This window comes from Camarhynchus parvulus, chromosome 3, assembly GCF_901933205.1.
Source record: "Camarhynchus parvulus chromosome 3, STF_HiC, whole genome shotgun sequence".
Lineage (NCBI taxonomy): Eukaryota > Metazoa > Chordata > Aves > Passeriformes > Thraupidae > Camarhynchus > Camarhynchus parvulus.
Genome location: NC_044573.1, coordinates 75,784,805 through 75,809,835, shown reverse-complemented (window position 1 = coordinate 75,809,835; position 25,031 = coordinate 75,784,805). Strand labels below are relative to the sequence as shown.

The 25,031-nt window shown below is 38.6% G+C and overlaps 1 protein-coding gene across 1 annotated transcript; it reads left to right on the top strand.

Moving 5' to 3' along the window:
• The first annotated feature begins 11,635 nt into the window (after positions 1–11,635).
• LRATD1 (LRAT domain containing 1) lies at positions 11,636–14,452 on the top strand. Its single transcript, XM_030946320.1, has 2 exons — positions 11,636–11,757; positions 12,343–14,452. The coding sequence occupies exon 2, from the start codon at positions 12,380–12,382 to the stop codon at positions 13,232–13,234; it is 855 nt and encodes a 284-aa protein (XP_030802180.1). The 5' UTR covers positions 11,636–11,757; positions 12,343–12,379; the 3' UTR covers positions 13,235–14,452.
• The last annotated feature ends 10,579 nt before the right edge of the window (positions 14,453–25,031 follow it).

Genomic DNA, 25,031 nt, shown 5'->3' with positions numbered 1-25,031 from the left:
AGATTCAATGATTTCTAATTACTTGACATCAGCTATGGTAAGTAAATTCTTCCTCTGTAGTGGACCATCTATTACTTAAATCTTACTTCCTCTCCCTCTGCAGAGTTTAACATCTCTTCAGGGTCTTTCAGGTTTTATAGAAGGACATTTCTGTCAAGAAGAGACTTACTGATATAGAGTTCTGCTAAGATGAAAGGATTTTTGAATATAATCACCAGGAGAATAAGTTGTAACAATTCACAAGATTCAGTTTTCAAAATTTTAAGATCAGAAATAGGAACGTGGGGAATTACCTGATAATGCAACAATTTCACAGAAAAAGGATTAGTTGGGTGACAATCTAAATGTGAATTAACAGTGCCACTGTGATACAAAAAGGTATAGACCATAATAAAAGTTAGAAATAGTCAGACAACCTATAAACAATTCTTCTGTTCTACTCTGCTCTGTTCAAGCCTCAGCTGGGTTTCTTTTTCCAATTTTGAACACCACAGTTTGTGAAAGATTTAAAATTGAAGAGAGCTCAGTGGAATAGGATGAACAACTGGGATTCTAGAAAACATAACTGGAGAGAAAGAAAAACATGAATGAATTATGATTCTTTAACCTAGGAAAAAAAAAAAACTGAAAAGCAGAAATTTTTCAAATATATAAAAAAGTTGCAAGCAGGAGAGAAGGAATAAATTATTTTCCATGACCTAAGAGAGAGAACAAGAAATGATGTGTTTAGACTGCAACAATGTTCAAAATTAGGATTAGAATATTATAAAGCAGTAATAAAACAGTAAGAATAGTGAAGTGCTGAAATAGATTTTCTGGGAGATTATGGACTCTGGAATTCTAAAGACCTTTGAAAGACTGTTCATGATTGACAGATACTCACAGAGATATTGCTCAGGAATGGTGCAGATTAGATAATGAATCTCCTGAAGTGGAATATACGGAAATCAATTAATTTATTAGCCTGTTCCATAAAATACATTGAGCATTAGATTGCATTGCTCTTTTTTTTTTTTTAAATGAAGGGTTAAAAATTTTTGTTTAAAAAATATAGCGGCTTATCTTTCCTTTAGGTGTGATTTGCTTCCTTCCAGCTGTATTGTACTGATGGGATGTTATCCTGATACCATGAAAATCCCCACAGTTTCATTTACAAAGAGGACTTAGAAGTTTGAATTTTGTGCCAGAAATATTTCCAAACTATAAGTACTTTTTCAAGCCTTTGCTCATGAGCACAAGTAATAATCCAGGAAGTGAATATGAAAACAAGACACAATTTCTGTGTCTTGTTAAATGAAAATATTCAACAAAAAAATTTTGCTTAATTATATATTTGATAAAAAATATATTTTCTCATAAGCTATTTGTGAACAGAACCGGGGAAAAAGACAAGAAAGAAATAATGTGTCAAATAAATTATGCGCTAAGAATCATGGGCCCACTTAAAGCTGAGATGAACATTTGTGATTTGCACCATTTTCAGTTCAACTTATTACAGTTGGATCTTTTCAGACTCTTTCCTCTTTATTAGCTTCATTTATCTCAAATCCTCAACTAGACACATAATAAGGTATAATCATATTTGGTGTGGGTAGGTTATCAAAGCCCTGTTTCCCTGTACAGGTATCTGTGTGGTTGCAAGGAATTCTCTGCTTCTGGTCTGGAAAAGTATCCATGTGTCCAATACTGTATATGACTCCAGTTGTAAACCCAGCTGGCATGCTGCTGTCAGGATATTTTATTTGAAACAGCTACTTTTTTTTTTTTTTGGCAAATAATCTGTGTATAAAGAAATATATTACTCAGTCATACAAAACATTTTTCAAGTCCAAGTTAAATTCAGCAAAACTTTTCAGTTCAAAAATATTCAGCATTTTCCAGCTTCTAAATATTTTGTTTTGACATTAGTATTTATTCATTATAATTAATTAGCGAAAAAAACCCCGCATCTTTTAAAAGAAAAATTTTACTTTCCACTTACTTTTGCTTCATCTATAATTATCTCCTTTTTCCAATAAAAAATGCATATTTAAAAAAATCCCATCCTTCAGGTCAAAAACATTGACTTAATAGAAAATTACACTTTCATAGGTTAATTTTTTTGGGGTGGTGGAGAGGTTTAATGTCTGGTAAAGTTTAGAAAATTTCAGAACTTATAAGCTGTCTTGTCTTTTTTTTTTTTTTTTAACTGAGCTAAAAGACTCACTGGCCATATCAGGGGTGTATAATTGTGAATTTCACCATATTCTGGACATGGGTTACCATCTCAGCCTCAGGTGATTATCTCCCCATGAAATGGCCACAGAACAATCTCTACAAGCTTATCCCAGGGATCAAAGTCTTCAAAGGCCTTTTATCATTAGCAATCCTCTCAAACTCTGCAAACACAGCACAGAGGCTGCATGGACAGCACACACAGAATTTCATTTCTACTATGGATTATTACCCTAAAAACTTGATGACATCCAAAATAATAATTCTTATAGCACTGTATATAAAACATCTATGATGGTCTAAGGATCAGGAAAGTGAAATGAAATAAATATGCAGTTATATTACTGAAGTTTATTTGCATTTGACAGTAGCCCGATATCCCATGTTTGTTGTATTTCACGTACACCTGCCCTGGAGAGATGTCTCCCCTGGAGACAGCCCTTGTCCTGTGTAATTGCTATCAGGCAACAAAGAATACCTTCTGTGAGGCAAAAGAAGCATGAATATTCCCATTTACATAGAAGAAGGTAAACAGAACAGAGATTAAGGGATAGAGCCAATAACAGATTTCAACATCTAAATAAGGATTTGGAGAAAATGGAGATGTTTAGGCAGAAACTGTAATTTGAAAAGCAAAGCAACAGCTGCCGCCTAAACTTGGAGGCACTTAAACCCAGGAGAGACAGTAGATTGAGTTTACAAGAGGTTAGTGCTTCTCATTAGAGGCATGCCTGAAGTTTCCTGAACGTAAGCAGCACAGCACCTACCAATAGGGCCCTGCTGTGAACTCCTGCTAAATCCCCGGGAATCCTCCTCTGTGCTCTTCTGCAACACCAACCACCCACCTCAGGCCCCAGCACAACATGAAGTCATGAGGTTTTAAAACATGCCTGCCACAAATTGTGATGCATTTGACCACCCAATCCATAATCAGCAGTAAAATCTGAAACCATGACACCTGGAAAGATCTAATCACCTATTTGGTAATGAACATTCTCATCTCAAGGCTACTTCCATTAAATGGTCTTTGAACTATGGGAACAGAAATAGGAATCCAGGTTCTTTCCCTCATGTGAATACTTTAATCTCTAAGTTGTAAGTTTTGTTCATGCTTCTTTGAATAATTTTCTCAACAAGAGCCATTACAACATGGTAACTGGAGAATAGCCAGATGCCCTGTAGTGTGTCTTAACTAATATGGACACACTTAAACTGAATGACAGTTTTAAACCACTGTGGCTACATCAGGCACTAAACTCAGAATTCTGACACCTAAGATGAGTAATATGCCCATGTTTTAAACAGAAGCTTCTAGTTCTTTAAATAATAATTGAGGGCACCAGCCTAAGTCTCCGTGATGTGACCAGGGTCACTAAAAGACTTTTTACCATAGCTAAAAGTAAAACAAACTGCTACAAAACCAGTCTTGTCTCAAGTCAGATGTCTTTTTTTCTTTCCTGTCAGTCAGATTTTTTCTCTACTAAAATCAAATTTATTTCTGCTTTTTTAAAAGGAGGAAGAAGAAGTTAAGGTACTACTGTCATACCTTATGCAACTTGTCCAGATCGTGTTCAAATCATGCTGTATCTTCTAAACTTAGGGATAAACATACATTTTTCGTGGCTTTTTTCTTCCATGATTATTGAAGAAACAACACAGCTAAGTAAAATGAGCTGTAGTCTACAGTCATTTATGCATTATACATAAAGTAGTTGGTTATAGTTTAGTATGCTACAACTCTAAAAAATCCTTCTGTAAACAACAGTTTGTATGCACACAAACATCAAAAAAAAAGAGTATGAAGACAACAGGGTTAACCTGTGAGCCAATTAGCTGAGACAGACTTTTAGATGAAAGAATTATATACATGAATAGACATGATCCAATGGACCCAAGATTGTTTGGAGACTGGGAAAATGTAGCTTGGAAATTACTACTGGAAATAGTATTGAAATTACAAATTTGGGCTACTCAATTTTTGTTGAGCAGAAACTTATTTTTAATGGCATCACCATGCAATCATAATGAATTTATTCAGTACTTATATACCTTAGTAAATGGAATGAATTCTAATTGTATGCATTTGTCATTCCTAAGCATCTACAGCTGTATTTTTTCTTCAAATGCAGACAGAAATCTCACTGGATTCAAAGAAAACTGTGTGCATTTATCTCTGACAGCCCTTTCTAGTTGTAGGCAGGATGATGCTGGCCCTAAAATTCATATGCAACTTGAATGATTTAGGTCTCCAGGACTGGGCTCTGTATTTGAAAAAGAAAAATAGAAGCTCCCTTCAAAAGGTTTTCATATATAGCAAGGTATGATTCCCTTACTGAATCTAGTTCTGTAACTCAGTCAAAAGGGTTCAGCTAGCAGCATAAACCATGAGAGTGAATATCAAAATGTTTATGAATAGCAAGTGTCACACAGATTGAATTTCTGCTTTGCTATTCAGTCAAGGGGTATTTGTTAGTGCTTATAGTATTTAGAAAGTAATTTTTGACTTCAGGTATTGAAAGACTCACAGATAAAATACATTTTATAAAATATTAACTAGCCTAATAAAAAGAAACATTGGATGCTCATTTTATTTCAACATTTAATTTTCATGGGAGTCCTTCAGGGCAGCAGAAATGTCATATATATTATTAAAAATGAGTGAAATTATAATAGAATGCAGTTACAGAACAATGACTTAATAAAGGATCCCAAAGCACAAATAAAAATGCAAAAATTCAAGCAAATAACCCTGTTATAATCGAAGCAGACAGATATTAGGCTGTGTAGACCTTTACAATTAAAAAAAAAAAAGAAAAAAAAAGAAAGTATAGTGGACAATCTCTCTAGTTTTAAAGGGGAAATGCAAGAAAATGTCGTGTCATACTTAAGAAAACATTTTGCCTTTTCTCTTTCAGTAGTTTGGGAAAGAGCTAATAATAAGATAATCATAATTAAGTAGCCAGCGTGCGCTTGGAAATATATTTATTATCTCTTTCTTGTTAAGCCATTTAGGGACAAAGTTAAACATATCATCAGTGGAGATTCATACGATTAAAATGTAATTTTTGTGAAGAACCAGAACTTTATTCCTTATCGTCTTATATTTCTGAAAATGTTTCCAATCTTTAAAACTGATTTAGGAAACCCTGTCTGCAATTGCAAAATGTTAATTGAAGAAAGACATCAAAATGTTGATTTGCCATGTGATAGGAGCCCACCTAACAAGATTGCATTATAATACAATTACAAGGCTTTTTGAAACTTACTTTTTTTCTAGCAGCTTATTTTTTGAAGTTTCACTTCTTTCCGCAGATATTTTTTCCCCGTACAAACATTACAATGTCATTTTTATTTCAGATTTATTTGTAGCAAGAACTAGAGGAGACTGTGGAAATTTTCCTAGTAGACTGCCATTATTATCCTCCTTTTACAGAATGAACAATGTAACCACCTTTATTAAATCCATGTCAAAATCCTATATTCAGAAGGGAACAATATTCATGACTGTTTCAGTTTCAGAGCACCAGCTCTGGAGTGCCAACACCTTTAAAAAAGATGTTTTCTCCTGGCAGATATTCAACATCTTGTTATAGCTGTGCTGTGGATTCAAGCTCACCCTGTAACTACATGATCACAGAATAAGCTATGAAAGAAGCTGAGGAAGTAGGTAGATGGGGTGAAAGTTTGCAATCAATTGGAATCCTCTTACTCATTATTAAATATTATATGAAACTGTGTCTTTACTGAAAAAAAAACCCAAACCAAAACCACCCAACCAACTAGCCAATAAACCCCAAGCCCAAATGGGCTAAATAAATATGAAATAAAAATAAGATAATAAAAATTCTCTTATACTAAATCTACGTGGAGCTCTATATGATTAAACTAGTAAATTTAAGATCAAGCTTGCTTTACCAAGATCTTTCAAACATATAGCCACTGCTTCTGTGGCTACAATCACTTGGTTAGGTTCCCCACAAGGCTAGACTAGATTTTATATTATTTCATAACACAGACAAAAAATAAAATAAAATTTATGGAAATAGTATGAACTTTAAGATTACATTCCCAAACCTAAAAAAAACCAAAAGCTTTGCCTAAGTGTAATATTCTACTATGAATAAGTGAATTCTCTTTATTTGACCATGGTCATGTCTGCTTAAGGGGTTTTGATGTTGTTGTTGGTTTTTTGTTTAGTTTCTTCTGTCTCTATATGAAAATGGTGACATTCTGAAACACTCAAAATAACTTTGAGGAAGACATAATCCGAGATCAAGAAATAAAAATCACTGTTAATTGATCTAACTTCATCATGGTCATCAACATCCAATTCTTCCAAATTTTATAAAGGATATTGTTGTAATCAAGAGGAAGGCTTCTTTGCTTATAGTAGTAATTTAAGCTATAACATCCTCCCCCCAAAAAAAGCCTATGAATTCAGTTCAGTTTCCATTTAGTGTACAGACACAGACATCTAAATGAAAATCTAGTCCATCAGCTATATTTCTTTCATACTCCAAAGAATGAATATGATGCTACTGTCAGGGATCTGACTGCAAGATCTACAAACTCTTCCATCACTACCTCGGGGTCTGCTATTTTCTGTTCAAGATCAGGTCTGACAAGATGAACCTTGGATAAGATGTCCAGAAGAAAAGGAAAGTTAATGAGAAAGAGTTTTGAGGAGCTAGGAGGGAGCTTCAGGCCCTGACTTGGGAGCTGCATCAGAGCTCTGGACCACGCTTGGACCAGGCTGCTGAGCTGGGATGGCCTTGCATGACTGCCATGACCTCCCTCAGCTTGGCCTCCACTGGCCCCAGCCCAGCACTCCTGCTCTTCTCCTCTTGCCAGGGCACTGGGAGGCTGCCCCTGGGGGCAGCTTCAGCTCCCCAAACCCTGCCCCTGCCCAGGACCCTGATCTGCTGCTCTATGAGAACCTAAAGTGACTACCCCATTTGGGATTCGGTCTACATAATAGCTTTCCAAAGACGAACACTTTTAAATTAAGGTATTTCTTCTCATTCCTCCTCAAAATCTTTGCTACTGCAATATCTTTTTGGTTGTATCACTTGATCAGAAATTAAATCTGGAGTCCTTAAAAGTGTTATTTTATAGACAGGAGCTGGGTAGAGTCCAAGCAGTTGACTACACAGGCCCAGCCCAAGTATCAGTGAAATATTATTCATAAAATTAGTATTATTCATAAAATTAATTGGTAGCACGGCCTTTTGAAAAGCTTTGGCACAAGTCAGATACTATTTTTCCATACATTTTAGGGATTAAAATGGATTAGGAATAATTCCTAAGAGGTAGTTTGTATGCAGCTATTTGGTTTTGGAGTTTAGAACATTCAAACAGACAATTAATTTTATGGTTATACTGTACCTCAGGGCCGAAAAACACGTCCCGGACAATTCTACTTACAAGTGACCCTGTGAACGCAAGAATCATGAAGTCACCAGAAGCCAGTAGAAGAGCAGAAAAGAGGCAAAAGAACAACTGTAACCACAGTTATCTTAAGTTTTCACATTTTATATTTCACCATCACTGCATAAAAATGGCAAAAGCTGTCCAAGGCTGAAGGGCCAAAATCTGTAAAGGACCACAGCAGGTCATTTGGTCCAACCTCCCTGCTCAAGCAGGGTTATCCCAGAGCACACAGCACAAGCTTGTGTGCAGACAGTTCTTGGGTATCTCCAGTGAGGGAGACTCCACAGCCTCTCTGGGAAATCTGTTCCAGTGTCTACCCACCTGCACAGTAAATAATTTCTTCCTCATGTTCAGGTGGAGCTTCCTGTGCATCAGTTTCTGCCCGTTGCCTCTTGTCCTATTGCCTGGCACCACCAAGCAGAGGCTGCTCCATCCCCTTGACATACTCCCTTCAGATACTGACACTGATGAAATCTCCCTCAGTAACCCCAAGGCTGAACTGGCCCAGCTCCCTCAGCCCATCCAAAACCTCAGGACTCTCTCAGACTAGCTAGATGTAGAAATGTATTTAGTTTCTACCAAGTGTAGAGTTCCTGAAATAGATAAGAGCTTCTGGACCTCTGAGATTCGATGTTAACAGGATTGTAATGGACAGATTTCTACAATCTAAAGTTCAGAACAGATAGGAAAGTTTTGACCCTGATCATCAATTTTTTTTTTCTCTGGTTGTTTTTTGAAACATGTGTTCCTAAATTTTTCTGCACAAATGTTCTCCACTCATTAAAATCAACGGTAGTTTCAGCTCCACTTTTAGCAACAGGGGTCCAAGGCTCCAAAGCTCAGTGCAAGGCAGGATGAAAAGAACATTTAAAAAATAAGGTTTAAAAAATAAGCTACTGATTATCTATTTTGCCACATATTTCAAGGGTTTTCGCTGTATTAAATTAAATATAAATGCAACAGTTACAAAATGCCAAGTATGGAAAAAGGCACAAAAAGAAAAAATAGCAATGGAAAAATATAAATTCACTCTCTCAGAGTAGACCAGGACAGAGCCAGAGATGATGACGTTATCGAGTTTCTTTCTAGGAGGATTGTAAATTCCCGTGTCCTGGTGCAAGGAGAGATTATGACCCCAGTTAATGAGGCTGAAGCTGGTCAATGGGAGTGTGAACAGAGTGGTGGTGCACTGCCAGTGCCACCATCTAAGAGCAGCCAAGCCTGCACTCACTGCTTTGCTAAGGAAGCACTCAGAAGTTAAAAATCTAAAGCAGATAATAAATTCATTAATCAAATTAGGTCAGACAAAAGAGACATCTCCAGCAGCGTCCTTTAATCACACCTATATAAAAGTTTGGGGTTTGTTGGTTGATGGGAGTTTTTTGTATGTATTTTCTTTTTTTAAGTCAACTTCTTGACACTACCATAAAACTGTGACTGAAGAGAAACTGAGGGAAAATTTCTTCCTGAGGGGTAGTGGTAGAGCACAAAGCACTGATGAGACAGTGTACAGAAAGAGAACAGAAATGAAACAAAGAAATGGGTGCTGGAAGTGTGCTGAATAGAGGTCACGGAGAGAGGTCAACTGTAAGGGATTGTAAGTGCTTCAACAAGAGACAGAATACTCTCATTGAGCAGACTTCCAAAACCACAGGGGATTGCCAGAAAAAGGTTAAAATTTGGCAGGAAATACTCCTCCTATTTTGTAGGGCAGAGCCTTTCCTATATCCAGACTCCATCCTTCTGCACCTGCAGTTTGCTGAAGCAGTCTGTTCTCCACTGTTTTGCATGGAAAGGATGAAATAATGTTTTGTTTGTTTAGAACTATCTAAAAATTACTCCACATAGCCTTGATGATTGGCAAACGTGGGAAGTGTGAACTGTGCGAGTGCAACCTAAAAAGATGCAGACTTTAAACGGGAAAAATGTAAAGTGTTTAGAAAACAGAAACTGTCGATCAAGGTCTACAGAAAATGGCTTTCAACTTGGACGAGCTTTAAAAATGAAACACATTAACAGTTATTTTAAAAAAATCAAAATATTTAAACACTGTTTTACAGCCTTCGTTCTAAACCTATTAGAGTGTCCTCATGATTTAATTTAAAATATTGCAGTTGGTGAAGGTCATGCTGTAAAAGAACATACAATTTCTGACAATCATTAGAAATGTATTTACACAATTCTAGAGATAAATAACATCCATCTGTTATGGTTAGTCCTCTGAAACTTTAAAAAGCATGTATTAGAAAGCAATCTTCATTTTTAATTTTTTTTTTTCAAATATTCTTTCTGATTCTGCAGACCATGAATGCTGCATCCTTAACTGCTGCAAGTCAGCTTAATTCCTGTGAGTCTCAGGCCACAACCCCTGAGTTTATGAGACATGGGAAGGAAGTCTGTAGTCATTGATAGATTAGTATAATTGCCACCGTGAAAAAATAACTGACGTCAGTCTTTGAATTTTACTAAACATATCTTTTTTTCTCCTCCATTTATGATGGGATGCCTTTGCATATGCTAAAAAACAATAAGAACAAAAAGATGCCATTCTAGAAAGACAGCTATATCAATATTTGAATGGAAAAAGAAAAGGATCATTCAAACACTTTTATCTAAAAAATTCAGCATTTGGTCCATATGAACACAGGTATACAGCTTCAACCTTGAAAAACTGAAATTCACTGGTTTTAAGGACGAATGTCTCTCTATAATGAGAATAAAGTGATGGCATTATTATTCTCAGTTAACTAAACCTGAAGACTGACTGGGAAAAGGACAGCAGCAAAGAGAGATATTATCCATAAACACTGAAAGCAAAAATACTTATGGCTAGATGACAAAACTATTTTCACTGCAAAGAAATGAGTAGATTTACTTCCAGCTAAAAATGGTACTTTAATATGATTCACATCTGAACCAAAGAATGCCATTAGATTATTTTTCATGAAGTGCCTTAAATATTTAAATTCTCACTTCTCAAAAGTTCACACAGTTATGTAGCAAGACTAAGAACACAGAAGGACCAGTGTCAGCTTCATGGGGGGAAGAGTGGTCAAATGAACAAATAATTTCTGAATTCTATTTCCATAATGTGCAAAATAGGTGCAAAAGTGTCTATTGTTAGTAGCTACTACAGATGACAGATTTTTAGATTTTATACATTTTTGGAAGAAGTGAACTGCTACTGCCAGACAGACTCATCTTTTTTACTTAAGACAAGCCATAGCATGTCTTCTAGTCACATCTGAGGACAACTCACAACTTCTACTTTGTCCAAATGCGGACAGAGTCATCTCACCTCCTGCCAAACATCAAGCATTCCAACTTCACATCTAGGCAACGGCAAGAGACAGGCACCTCCTTAAGGCACTTCATGCCGTCCTAAAATTGGAGGTGTAATAGGCGAGAGGAACAGCCCTCTGCAAATGCCTCTCTCCTCAGCAAAAGGAAGCCCAGGATATCAGCTCAGACCGCACAGGTGCAACTTGGGGTTGCTGAAGTGAGGTGAGGGGCACCCACTTCCAGCCTCGAGAGACAGAGCAACTATTGGCCACGTGCGTCGGTCCTGGGCGGGTTGGTTTGGTAGAAAATGCTCTTTTCCCCCCTTTTTTTTTAAATTTGTTTTTATTTCTTTTTTTTACTTCTGTCCAATGCAGCGGCTTCACGGGGTGGGCACGATCTCCAACCTCCTTTCCCCGGGATGCACCGCCTGCCGCAGCCCCGGGGTCGGCCGGAGCAGCCCGGGGGTTGGGGCTCGGCGGGGGCACCCCGGGGCTCGGGGCTCGGCAGGGGCACCCCGGGGACCGGGACTCGGCGGAGACGGGAAGCCCGGGGTGCGGGCCCGGCGTGTCGGCAGCAGCGGGCCCGGGCGGGCAGAGCCGCGGCCCAGCCCCGCCGCCGCCGGGCGCGACCAATGAGCGCGGCCGGGGCGGGCTCGGGAGCGGCGCCGCCGCTACTTATCCTCGCCGGAGGGGCCGGGCAGCCCAGAGCGGCGCGGGCGGAGGAGCCGGGTGGTGGTGGTGGCGAGCACGGGTGGTGCTTCCTCTGCGGCGCCCATGGGGACAGGACGACTTTAAAGGAGTTTGGGGGGGTTCTGGCGCTGGGCGACCACGGGTACGGAAGGGGACGGGAGGGACCCCTCGGGCAGGGGGGGGGTCCAAAGATCGCCTGCTCTTTGCCTGTGCCTTGCGGGGTCCCGGCCGGGCTGCCGGCACCGGGCGGGCAGGGCTGGCAGCTCCGGGGCCGTGCGCTCCTCCTGCCGCCTCCCCGCACTCAGCGCTGCCTGGCTAAGCCCCGCTGGAGGGAGGGCTCGGGACCCTCCGGCCGAAGCCTTCCCTGAGCCCCCGGAGCCCTCTCCCCTCGCGGAGCGGAAACTCCCGGTGCAACTCCGTCCCTCCGCGCGGAGGCGGCGGGCGGCGGGGAGGATCCTCTCCCGACGCTCGGAGCCGCCGCTCTGGAGTGGGGGCTCTGCCCTGCCCCGCACCCCGGGGATAGGGGAAGGGTCCGCACTGGGAGTTTCTCATTTGTACGAAGGGAAGGGAAGGAGTCGGGGAGGGATGGGGTCTTAGAGCGGAATCGCTGAAATCTTTTGTATGTGCCTTGATTTATTTTTTTTTTTTCGTTCTTTCTTTCCTCTGCGTGCACTCTCCTTCCCATCTCTTGTTCTTCTCTGTGTCTGCCCACCCCACCCTTCTTTAGATCCGGCGGTTTCTGCCCTCGCCTCGCCCTGTCATTGATGGGAAATCAACTGGATCGCATCACCCACCTGAATTACAGCGAGCTGCCGACCGGGGACCCCTCGGGGATCGAGAAGGACGAGCTGCGCGTCGGGGTGGCTTACTTCTTTTCGGATGAGGAGGAGGACCTGGACGAGCGAGGCCAGCCAGACAAGTACGGCGTGAAGGGCTCCGGCAGCCCTGGGCAGGAGACGCCCACCCACCACCTTCACCACCAGCTGGTGCTGAACGAGACTCAGTTCTCCGCTTTCCGCGGCCAGGAATGCATCTTCTCCAAGGTCAGCAGCGGCCCCCAGGCTGGGGACCTCAGCGTCTACTCGGTGTCAGCCCTGCCAGCCCTCTGCAAGCCGGGGGACCTGCTGGAGCTGCTCTACCTTGGGCCGTCGGAGCACCCGCCGCCGCACTGGGCCGTGTACGTGGGCGGCGGGCAGATCATCCACCTGCACCAGGGGCAGATCCGCCAGGACAGCTTGTACGAGGCGGCCGCGGGCAACGTGGGCCGGGTGGTGAATAGCTGGTACCGCTTCCGCCCGCTGGTGGCGGAGCTGGTGGTGCAGAACGCCTGCGGGCACCTGGGCTTAAAAAGCGACGAGATCTGCTGGACTAACTCCGAGAGCTTCGCCGCTTGGTGCCGCTTCGGGAAACGGGAGTTCAAAGCCGGCGGGGAGCTGCAGGCGGCTGCTGGCACCCAGCACCAGCAGCAGTACTATCTCAAAATCCACTTGGCAGAGAACAAGGTGCATACGGTGAGGTTCCACAGCCTGGAGGATCTAATACGCGAGAAGCGCAGGATCGATGCCAGTGGCAAACTGAGGGTGATCAAGGACCTGGCTATAGTGGATGGGAAAGAATAGGGAGGAGCAGGAGTACGTGGCTATCTTCCTTCTGCCCTGCCCGGGGAGACCAGCCTGCCGTAGAGTCAGGAGGCTGCACCCTCCTTCCGTGGGACGCGACTGGAAGCAGGATCCATGGCAACATTCCAAAAAAAACCAGCATTCTTTACACCCATAGCCAGCCAGTATTTTGTTTGGCTTTTAATAGCATTAATGCTGAAAGAGAGAGGAAGAAAAGAGGGGGGAGGTGCAGGAAGGCTGTTCTCAGAGTATGTGGACAAAGTCTCTCCTGTCAATCGATGTTGACCATTCTAGCAACATGCCAATAAAATTTCAAATTGAAATTTCTTTTTAAATTTTTATTTCATGGCTTTAATCCATGATAAGTTTTAAGCATCTGGGACTGTGGATGTGGACGTAGCTAAATAAGATTTTAGCTAATATTTGCCTTGTGGCCAACCAAAAGCATCAGTCATACTTTTCTAACTGGGAGACAAAGGGGGTGTTGGGGTGGAGGGTAAATGCCTGTTTGTTTTGTTTCTCCACACTGCTGCTTCAGCCTGTAGCTGCAACCCAAATTTTGTCCCAACCAACTCTGGCAAGCTATTTACTAGGAAAAAATACTTTCAGATTTCTGCTTGAAATCTATCACATTTAAATATTTGCCTTTGCTTTCTCTTTGCAGCTCTCTGCTAAATATCATCATAATGCATGAGCTCTTTCCACCTCTTCCTTCCTCCCACCCTCCCTGCCTTTTTATTTTTAATAAAAAAAAAAGTTGGTGAGCAGCTGTTTTCCTAAAACTAAATTCTGTGGTTAAAAGGAAGTGGTGTATTTTGTAGAACAGTATACTCAGAGATCCAGACACTAGGATTTCATGCTTGAGCTGTGGGTTTTGTACCACTGCTTCAATATCTGTTCATATACAGGTCAATAGAATCCTGCAAGAAATAATTTTGAATTCTGCATGTTGTCTTATTGGAACAGCAATTTATTGCATATTTACAATTCCACTTCAAGAAATAGATGTAATGTGGCCAAGTTCATCTTGCATTTCAAATTCCCAGCAACTAAAAATTCTGTTCAGTGTAAGTTTAGAAAGCCACAGCAGCATTTAAAAGATGCCTTTTAATGTGATGTGAGCAATGCCTTGTCTGTATTTCAGATCCTGTTCACTCATTGCTTAATTTTAAGTTTTGAAGTGAAAGATCAGAGAATTAAATATATTTTTAAAAAATCTAAACAAGTATACTGGGGCATTTCTTTTTATTATTCTGAGCTGCATATAACTTGTAATTTTGTCTTTGCATGTTTCAGTGCTGAAAAGAAAATGCATTTGGTTTTGTTCTCTCTTCCTACATCAGTGTCAGATGACAGAAGTAATAGCCCTCTTTTGTATATATATATGATACACTCCACCCCCTATCAATGTACTGTGTCCCAACTCTTTTTTTTTTCTTGTATTAAACAATGTCATAAGCAACCTTGTTGCAACAGTAATTTCATTTCTGCAAAGCATTTGCCTACTATAGCTGAAGATGCCAGGGTGGAGTGTACTTCATTATAATAAAAGTGTTAGCATAAATGTCTTTAAGAAAAAGCAAACAAAAACCTGTCTCCTCAAAACTGCACCTCTTTGGTGAAGGTCATCTAATTGGCTTTGTCCTTGCTAACACATGTGGCAAAATTATGTGGTAATAGGCAGTGTTACTTTTATCATTTCCCCTAAAGTACCTTGCTTAATACAATATAGGGTAAAAATGTGAATTGTAATTACTCTCAAATACTGTTGAAATAGCCTCAAACCACATCATACTTTTTAACAAATGTGTAATATTTTAGCTTTATGTAGGCAGTAGTGGCTGTCTGATGATAACTTTTCCCATAACATGAACCGAATCTTCTACCTAGTGTTTGTGTATCTTATTGTTGTACATTAGATTGCCTAAATCCTCTGTTAGAACTGATTTCCCTGTACCACTTGGTGGGAGCACTGTGGGATTGCAGAAAGGCATTGGCTTTACAAGGCACTTTCAAAACATTAAAAACTGATAGAAGAAGGAAAGGTAGGCAATAACAATTAATTTGATTTTTCCCTTATAAAAATATGCATTAGAGACCTGAGGTTGCAAGAGGCAAAGAGAATTAAATGAAGAGGGAATAAGTACCAGAATGTTTATGAATGAACAAGAATAACGTAGAGTTATAGTTATAGTGTTATTTTTGATTTCTGAAATGCTTTTTCTTCAAATTGCTGTTAGATTAATGGGATCAGACAGAGGTTCCTTGGAAGATCAGACTTTTATGTCCTCACTAGTGAGAATTAAAAACATACTAAATTTAAACTTTTCACTGTGCTTTGTGAATGCTCTTTCATTTTAAACCCCATTTTAATGGTGGATTTTTTTGCAATTATTTAGTAACCTGGTTCATAAACATGATGATTTTCCTTGTTTTACGCAGCTAGATGTAGAACGGTGTTTTGTAGTATATAAAAGAAATTATAGGAGCGACTGTATGCTTATTTATTCAAGCTCTGTGAGACACCTTTGGCATCACTCTGAATTTGTACAAATAAAGGTACAACAATGTAAGGCCTCAGTCCTTTGCATAAGGACTGGAGAAAATATACTGGAAATAGCAAGAGCTGGTATTGACCAAGGATATAGTATTGTCATGACTGTTCAAGTAGCAGTCTGTAATTAGCAACAAGGGTACCAATACAGGGGTTTTTTTGTTATTTTTCTTTAGCTAGACTTCAGTCCAGAGCTACTGGCAGCAATCTGGTCCTGATTCATAGCCCATTGAAGTTAATGGCTCTTGCTGACCAGTGAACTTTGCATCAGATTGTTAGGAGGTGGTTAAAATTTGTGGAGCTTGAGGAAGAGTGAGATTTAAGATGACACTTCAGAGACCAGAAGAGCCGCCTTTCTGAGATGGGAGACCATGGACACAGGCAGCACTGAAAAATATGGGAAGAAAACAGACAAGTTCTGAAACAAGCAGTGTTAACCTGAGATGGCAGTAGGGAATCTGTTAAAAAGACTGAATGAAAAGTGAATATAAAAAGTTGTTCAGTGCCTTGAAACAAGAATTGGAAGACAGGGAGCAGTCAGCTGCAGAAAGGCAATGATGCGAATGACTGACAGGTAAAAAATGTAATTGATTGTATTCATCATTCAGGATCAGTGGACCTGGCAGAGTTACCATTTCTATTTCCAGAATTAAAGATATTGAAAAATTGTATTTTATCTCTGGAATCTGTTTACATTCTTTGGTCTAGCTACCTAGGGTAAATATTTACATCTCATTCATTGCTATTGAAGTACTGACTTGTAATATGACAGCAATGTCAAGATGTTTTGCAGTCTTTCTTCCGTGTCACATTTCAAGCTTTCTGTTAGCTATTTGAGTAACAGTTCTATAGAATTTCTTTTGCTTAGATATGATTCTCTTCTCAAAATGCAATCTTTTGAATTGCTTTGAGACTTAACATTTTATTAAAAAATTCAATTCATGTCCTCTAGAAACATAGAGAGCCTTTGTGAAATGTTTTTCTGTCACGACCAGAATGTTTACTGCTTGTTGGTTGTGCATACTGGGAGAGGACTCTAAGGATGGGTAGCAAAATAGGTTTTGCTACTGTCAGATTTTGTCTCCATCCCCATCTTATATCACCAGAGGACTTTGTTTTCATTTTCTTAGGATTCTTTTTCTCCTTTCAAGTGTTATGGTTGTATAAAATTGAGAGGAAAAAAAAAAACAAACCAACAAACTCAACCTAAACCAAAACCCTCATAGCATGCTTTTTATGGGATATGCTATTGATCCGTGTAGAGGATTTCAGGTTAAAAGCAGGGTGCAACAAGACATGGCCTTTGGGGTGTGACAAGAAGTGGCCCTTGGTCTGTGCTAGTATGTGCACATTCTTAGTTCTCTTGCCTCATTTTGAGTGTCTTTCATATTCAGGTAAGTAATGTGCAAAACTGGCAGAGTTTATAGGCTCGTTTATGCAATGTGTTGAACGTCTGTAATTCCATCCGTGTTTGCTGGAGTTGAGGCAATGCTGCCTCAGACAGAGCATCGTGTGGGATCAGGTGCCTCAGCCTACCAAGCTCCCCACCCTCTGTCTGCAGCTGCAGAGGATGTAGTGGTCTGGGGAAGCTACTGCTAATTTCAAGATTCAGTTATTTTCTGTGAAATATTTCTACTAGAGTAGTGTATGGACAGTATCCTGCCCATAATTATACTTGGATGTGGCAAAAACATTCTATGTGCTGCTGCTTATGGTGTGAAAACACTCTGCTTCCTGCTTTATAACCCAGGAGAAAGATAGAAGTCCCAGTGCCAAAGAAGTAAGCCTGAAATACTTAAGGAGGTATGATTGGGCTGCAATGCTGAGGGAGTTTCACTGCAGAATTAAGGTTTAAAGGATAACTTTACATGACTAGAGTGTGATCAAGTGCTGCTGTTAGAGTGTCAGTGTTTCCATGGCAAGTGTGGATTTTATTTTCTTGCCTTATTATTATGAAATATTTAACTTTTCTGTCCTATGAGTTCAAATTTAATATGTGAAGCTGCCCTACATTCATGGATCTTCTGACTCAATATTAGTTTGAGGTGTCAGAATTTTTTACAAGTTTATTGTCAAGAAAATTAATGCATACTGACTGGGAACAGATACTTTACTGAACTGCTAGTAAATCAAAAAGAGAGTAGTGTAGAAGTTAGGCTGAAAAAGGGAATGAGCTAAGAATCTTCTGTTACTGGGCATATCCACAGATTTTTTCCAGATTATATAGATATAATCTATACAGATATAAACTGCCAGTGCTGTATTTTTTCAAAGTGGTTGTGGCATTCTACATTCTCTCTTTTGAAAAATACTATTATCAGTCTAAATAATCCAAATCCTCAGTAAAGTTCTATTTTTTATATAGAAATTCCATTGAAGTTAACAGTTACTTTATTCATATTTGCCTTTGAGAAATAAGCAATTTTTTTTTTTGTTAAAGGATTTATAATTGAGCAGCTAGTGATATGCACTTTCATTTCTTAATTTTAAGTGTTTTACATCAAGCACAAATGTATTTAACTTGAGATGTCCAGAGGAATGACAGAACTTCCATTAGCAGAATCCATGCAGATTAAGAATATAGTTGTTTGCAGGTTGGTTTTTTTTTCATATTTTAATTATGGAACCTTGGGGCATTTCTGATGCTACAGATGATGCATGTATGTAAAACTGTTTGCTGGATCAGGATTTTTAAAATAAAAGATCTCTCTCCTTCATGTGGCATTAACTTTGGACTGAAATCAAGGAGTAGGATTTAGCCAGGATCAAGACCTCAGCAACAACCTCCTATGGAATTTTATGGAAGGCTCATGTGTGTGATGTCTACCATAAGGGCCTTAATTACATTTTCTTACTTGTACATATAGTAATCATCTATGCAAATTGGCATTTTCCTAGGTAAAATGGGTTAATGCTTTTGAAACATCCCTTGGACTTCTCTCGTGTGTCTTTGTGGGTAGATGTGTTGGGCACAAATAAAAAAGCTGGAGTTTATTGCTGTACAGCCAATATCTCCAGCTATTTTGACAGGAACTCAGGTGGAATTTGGAACCAGTGTGGCTACGGCAGGAAAGGGTGGAAGAATTTGCAGTTAAACTTCAGGCTGTTCTAGGAGGATGCTCAGAGCTAAGCTTGAAATTCCATTCTTTCTTTTCCCCAAGGTGCAAGAGGGTGAGTGGCTGTGCACCCCTCACACATAAAACCATTCACACTTTGGAGATCCATGCCACTGCCTAGGCAAAATAGGGTGAGTAAAATATGCAGTGTCTCATCAGCCTTAAGAAGCAAACAATTTTTCACAGTTTAAACGCTATTTGGATACAGTGTGGCATTGGCAATCCATTTAGAAAAATCCCATTTTTAAGCTGATAAACTAAGCAACATAATGTTTGTAAATGGGAAACCTCAATAAGCCTTCTTTGTTAATCTCTATACAGCAGAGGTAAGAGCTTGTTCCCAGTTTATGTAAATAAAAGAGTAACCCTGATTCAAGAAAATTATCATGGAGTAGAATTTGGAAATAAATTAAACAATCCAACTCCAGTTTTAGTTCTGATGTGACACCATCACTACTGCAGGTGAATAAATAGCAAATACCTAACAGTGTGAATAAATACCAACTTCTGTATTGTGACACTTCTTCACAGCTGAGTATTTTATGCCACAGAAGGAATATTCCTTGTATGTTATTCAATATGAGTAAACATACCACAATCTGGTCTTAAAACAGATCTTTTCTTCCATATGTTCCTATTGTTCCATATGCCCTTTCAGTCAGCTGAAAGCAATATAAAAACTAAGACTGAAAAATATACTAATTGATTGTAAATATTTAGGCAAGAATTTATATGCATATTGACATATAACTAATAGATGTACTTGTATATACATACAGATTTGCATACCGTGTGTTATGCATACACACACAAGTCTTGACTATTTTGTTAGTATTGGTAACAAATGTCAGTCATTTCAGTATGTATATTATCTATGTAACAGATGGGTACCCAAGACTTTGCTGACAGGATTTTAGCACTGTTCAAATATTTGTTCTTCAGGGTATGCCATGGTCTTCTGACATCAAGAGAAGTGAGTTAAATATGTGGGGTTTGACATATTGCTACTTACTGGAGGAAAACTATCAAGAAACACTACACTTGGCAATAATGAAGTACGCTTTTAGAACGAACTATGCTGCTACTGACTTGTGTATTTATAAATAAAAGAATGATCCAATGAAGAATCCATCTATCTTTCTCTTTGGCATCTTTAAATGGATAGTGCCACAAGGGGTTTTTTTTCATAATATGAATGTGCTTCCACTCAGTTCAGTATTTTGGAATCATATCACTGAAATTAGTAGTGTTGTTCAGACATACTCAACCATTGTTGTGTAGTTGTTCTAAAGTAAAGAAGTGGCAGCATTGATATTTCTTTATTTTTCTCATCTTTCTTTGAATTGGTAAGTTTATTTCAAAGGCTACAAGATGTCACTTTGAAAAGCACTTACTACAGATTGGACACTCTCCATTGAATTCATTAGTGATTTTTCACCAGAGTTATTTGAACTACGGTTAGGCTTATACTAACTTCTTTTAGAAACGTTAGTTAATGGATAGAGGATGATAGGATTTTACCTATCCAAAATTCTTTGTCCTCATCAAACCACCTGAGGTGATAGGAGGCCCTTTTCCATGTACAAGCCCATGACTAGAAATCACTGGCTATTGGAACAGAATGCTTGCCAAGACACTTCTGTCATTTCCAGAGTCTCTGGGAAGTAAGAGAATTTACTCATCTATTGAGCTGAAGCCCTTTAATAAAAAATATTTTATTGAAATAAATAAGTAAATATATTGCTATTAAAGCTCAATCCAGTCTAACAGATAATGGACCACCATAACATTGCTGGTAATTTAAACATTGGACAGAGCATCATCAGCAGCTTCTTTAAAGAAATTTAGATTGCATGTTAAGGTATGCCATCACTGACAGAAGTACCTTAGATGAATGCAAGGACCTATTTATGTTTATCAGAGACTGTATGATACAACTGTTAATATGACAGAACTAAATACTTTAGCTTTGGATTCAGACCTCATTACATGATATGTCAGCCTACCTGCCAGGCTTTCTGGATTAGTATTTCCAGCCTGTCCTGACTTCATACCATTGATTCTTCAGTTAGGGGTAATAAAAGGTCATTAATAGTGAAAAGTTCATTTTAATTGACCAGTCGACTCATTTTAATTATGGCAATATGAAAGAGTGTCAGGGGCTAGACCCCTACACAAAGGGTTAGTTAATATGCAGATTCATCCTGGCAGTAAATACTGCCTGGATCCCATTAGCTCTAGCTAAGGGCTGTAGAAGAGTTTCCTACTTTATCTCTCAAGCTGAAGAAATAGTGAAAAAAAGACTGGTAGAAAAAAAAGGCTCTGAGAAGAAAAGTCATATTCAGCAGAAATCTTGGGCTGTTCTTAATACTTGTGCTTTGTGTACAGATGGAAACAAGCAGATAAAACTTCTCTGAGTTAGAAGCACCAATTATAGAAATGATACCCTTTAAATTTTGCCATGCTAGAAGCTTGCATACGTACACTGAATAAAGAGGATAATCTTTTGCTTTTCCATTTCACAGCATGCTAGTAACTTTTTGTAATCTGTAGAAACCCAAAGTTCACTGTCTGCTGATAAGGTACCCCAAGAGCAACAGAAATGTCAAATTTTTGCATACTGCAAGAGTTCTCAGTACAGAAAACTGATCTTCGGTTTCATTCTCCTGAAAGCCTTAATCTCATACATACCTTTGAACTTTTAATGACTTTCCTAAGAATAATGTCCAAGATAACGAGAAAGGAAATAATGTAGGAACAAAAAATGTCAGAGAAATAAGTTGTTTCATGTTCATATGTGGACTGTCACATATTTATTTTTTTCCTTGAGATAGAAATAAGATTCCTGTTGATATTTAGGGAACTGTTTGGTTAGCAGCCTTCACAGACTTAAAAAAAATCAGGTGTGCTTTACTGAAACAAAAAATGCTAAGGAAAAGGAATACAGACCTTTTCAAGTGTAAAAGAGTTGCTATATTGACAGGAAGACTCAATTCATGTTCTTTAACTATTCCGATCCTTAAATGAACTAGCTCCAAACTGAATAGCTCAAAACATGAAAGAGTTGTTAATTAGTTTTGTTCACAGTGCTCTGTTTTACAAATATGATTAGTCATTTGTGGTACCTCAACTTCTCAGTATTTCACTGAAGACCTGTCAGACTGGTTATGTTTTCCAAATATTATCAAACTTCTGTCTCCTGAAAATAAAGCAGACTCCAGTTAGAAGCTGAAGACAGATTATGTGGAGCTTGGAAAATATTACTCACATATTTTAAAAATATTTCATTATTGTAAAATAAATCTTACAAAACATAGAATTCAATATTCTATCCTACTGAATATTAAATATATTAGGATTTTTAAACATACAAGTTATCATAGTGTACTACATGTAAAAAAAAGGTAACTGCTAAGCAGTTTATCTTAAAAATGAACTCTCTGTATATTGAATGAAAATGTAAAGGTTGAAAATGTATTCTTTAAATCTGATTTATGAACTAATCTACCCCTTCTGGGTGAGGTTTCCATTATCATATAAATAAATGTGTCTATGTAGATCAATGCCTGTGGAATCTCTGGTTGGTTTTTTTTTTTTTTTTTTTGTTTGTTTGTTTTTTTTTTTTTTTTTTTTTTTGTTTTTGTTTTTTTGTTTTTTTTTGGTTTTTTTTTGTACTTTAGCAGAAGAATGGCTGTGTGTGATCACAGCTAACCCCTACAAGGATACTGGCATCTCTATTATCTGTACATTGAGTGTGATCATTAACTGCTAGCCAGGAAGACAGCAGTAGAAAAATCAATACAACTTTGGTCAGAGGAAAAATAAGCCAGGAGTGATAGTTGTGGGAACGATCCTTCTACAAACGACATTTTGTCCAATGTCTGAGTGGGGGAAACGCATCACTATGCAAATGCAACAGAGAGTGGAGATAAAAATCAATTCTAAGACTTACCAGACATAAAAAATAGTGTTGGAAATGGCACAGTGGAACATATAATGGCCCTTCCACCAGGAATAGCATATGAAACTGACAAATGATCAGCAATGGAATGATATTTAAAAATGTCCTTGTCATTCCCATGGTGTCAGTGTCACCAGGTGATGTAAATATAAAACATGCAATACAGCCAATCAACCTAGCTCTCATCTGGTTGCTGAGAAGCAGCCCATGTTCTCTTAGACCTTGGTGAAATGCAAAATGTTGCCACATAAAGATCTGATTCACCTGATTTCAGTTATCAATATTGATTTAGGCTTTTTCAGTAGTTAATGGGAATGGGATGTCCCAGCTGTGTCATTCTCTGAAGATGCCTGGATCTCCAATGGGTTCAGGGAATGTTTAACATAGCTACGAGTTTAGTTTAGCATAGCTATAATCTTAGTCTACATATTGTAGTGAAGTGTGATAAAAACACACTGAAAGGCTCTGATTTCCCCTCCTCCTCCAGTTTTTCTCATAGAAGTTGTACATAGAGCCTAGGTTACTCATCTGGACCATGCTCTGAGGACAACTCATCCTACATCAACACGTATGTAATAAAATCACACACTGCAAATGCCTTTCTCTCTCCCTGTTCAATGTTTACACAACTGAGATTAACTTCTGGAGTAGCTCTCAAAGATGAGAGCAACTGAGAAAAAAAATGTCCTGAAATTACACGCTTTCTTCTCCGCCAAACTAACAAATCTTGGTCTACTGAGTTGGAGAATGGTGTGTCATCCCAAAACAATGGCAGTCTGAAATAGATTATAAATAATAGATAAGCCCTGTTATTAAATAAACATTAAATTACACAGAAATTATGTTGGAGCTATAAACAACATACAAATAAAAAAATTAAGAATTTTAAAAGATCTGCTGAATCATTTGCCCAATTCTAATCACATAGAGAGACAGGAAAACCTGCTGCCCTCTAGTAAGTTTACAGAACTCAGTCAATTATTTTAAGGATTTCCCAGGAACTGATTGCCGGAGCATCTGGACATCTTACAATAAATTAAAAGCAAATATTAATTACACAACTATCCATTCAGATGGCTCAATGCACTTTAGCTGCCATTTATTTGTCTCACAAAGGACCGACATACTGACACGTTAGTTAATTGAATGCTTGATTGAACAAGTAAACCTTACACTATACTACAGCCTGCCAAATTTAAATTCTGGTGGCCTGCCAGAGGAATAGTTTTTCACTGTGAGAATCCAGCACTGATTTCTTAGAAAATGTTAATCTGATGGTTCGTTCTACAAGATTATAACTTTTCTGAGGTGATACAATGTGACAGCTGTTCTAGTGTATATAATGTAATGATATGAGAGATGATTTCCATAACACTTTAAGTTTTAAATATGGTTAATGAAATCTTCAAGCATTTTTAAGAAAAAATTATCAGCACATATTTACAAGCTCCTGTTTTATGCTAATTACAGCAGATTCTGTTAAAAAAAACCAAAACAACATACATTCTGTGTTTGCTGAGAACTCTCAGGTGCTTATTGGCATTGGTTTTGCCTTAATCTCAGGTAGCATACATGGAGACAGACAGAGAAGATATGGATAAATAATGCAGATTACATTTGAAAGGATGCTTTGTGCTGAGAAAAAGAAGCTCGCAGTCTTCTAGAATATCAGCTAGGTAACCTTACTAGTAAAGACTGTATTATGCTCTGTATTCCTATAGATACAGGATGTCCAGTCAGATGTTCACTTGTCTTCATCAAAACTTGGTTAGATAGTGTTAGTGATAGTCAGTACAGCAAGGAGACAGCAGATTGCTTTCAGGAGACTGAAGTGTAAGAAATTAATGTGACCACTTGTGATTAAGTTAGTATGCTTTAAGATTAATATCTTACATTAGCTTTTACTCAAAACAATGACAAAAAAATTGATTGACATTTTACCAGAGCTCTGAGAAATCTCAGATTCTAAAACTGAGGTCCTAATGTTGAGCTAATGTAAGCTGAAGAAAGGAGAAATTAAGACAGAATTAAAGGCGGGCAAAAGACTCAAGTTTCATACCCTTAATTCCTCAAGTGATTAATTGCTGTATTTGGCTCATATGCTCAATAATTTATTCATTAACCAGATTCTTGTTTAGTCATTTGCAAGCGGAGGAAGCAGTTTGC

Excerpts from the sequence above, each read along its gene's own strand:
- LRATD1 (XM_030946320.1), top strand. The coding sequence starts at position 12,380 with ATGGGAAATCAACTGGATCGCATCACCCACCTGAATTACAGCGAGCTG.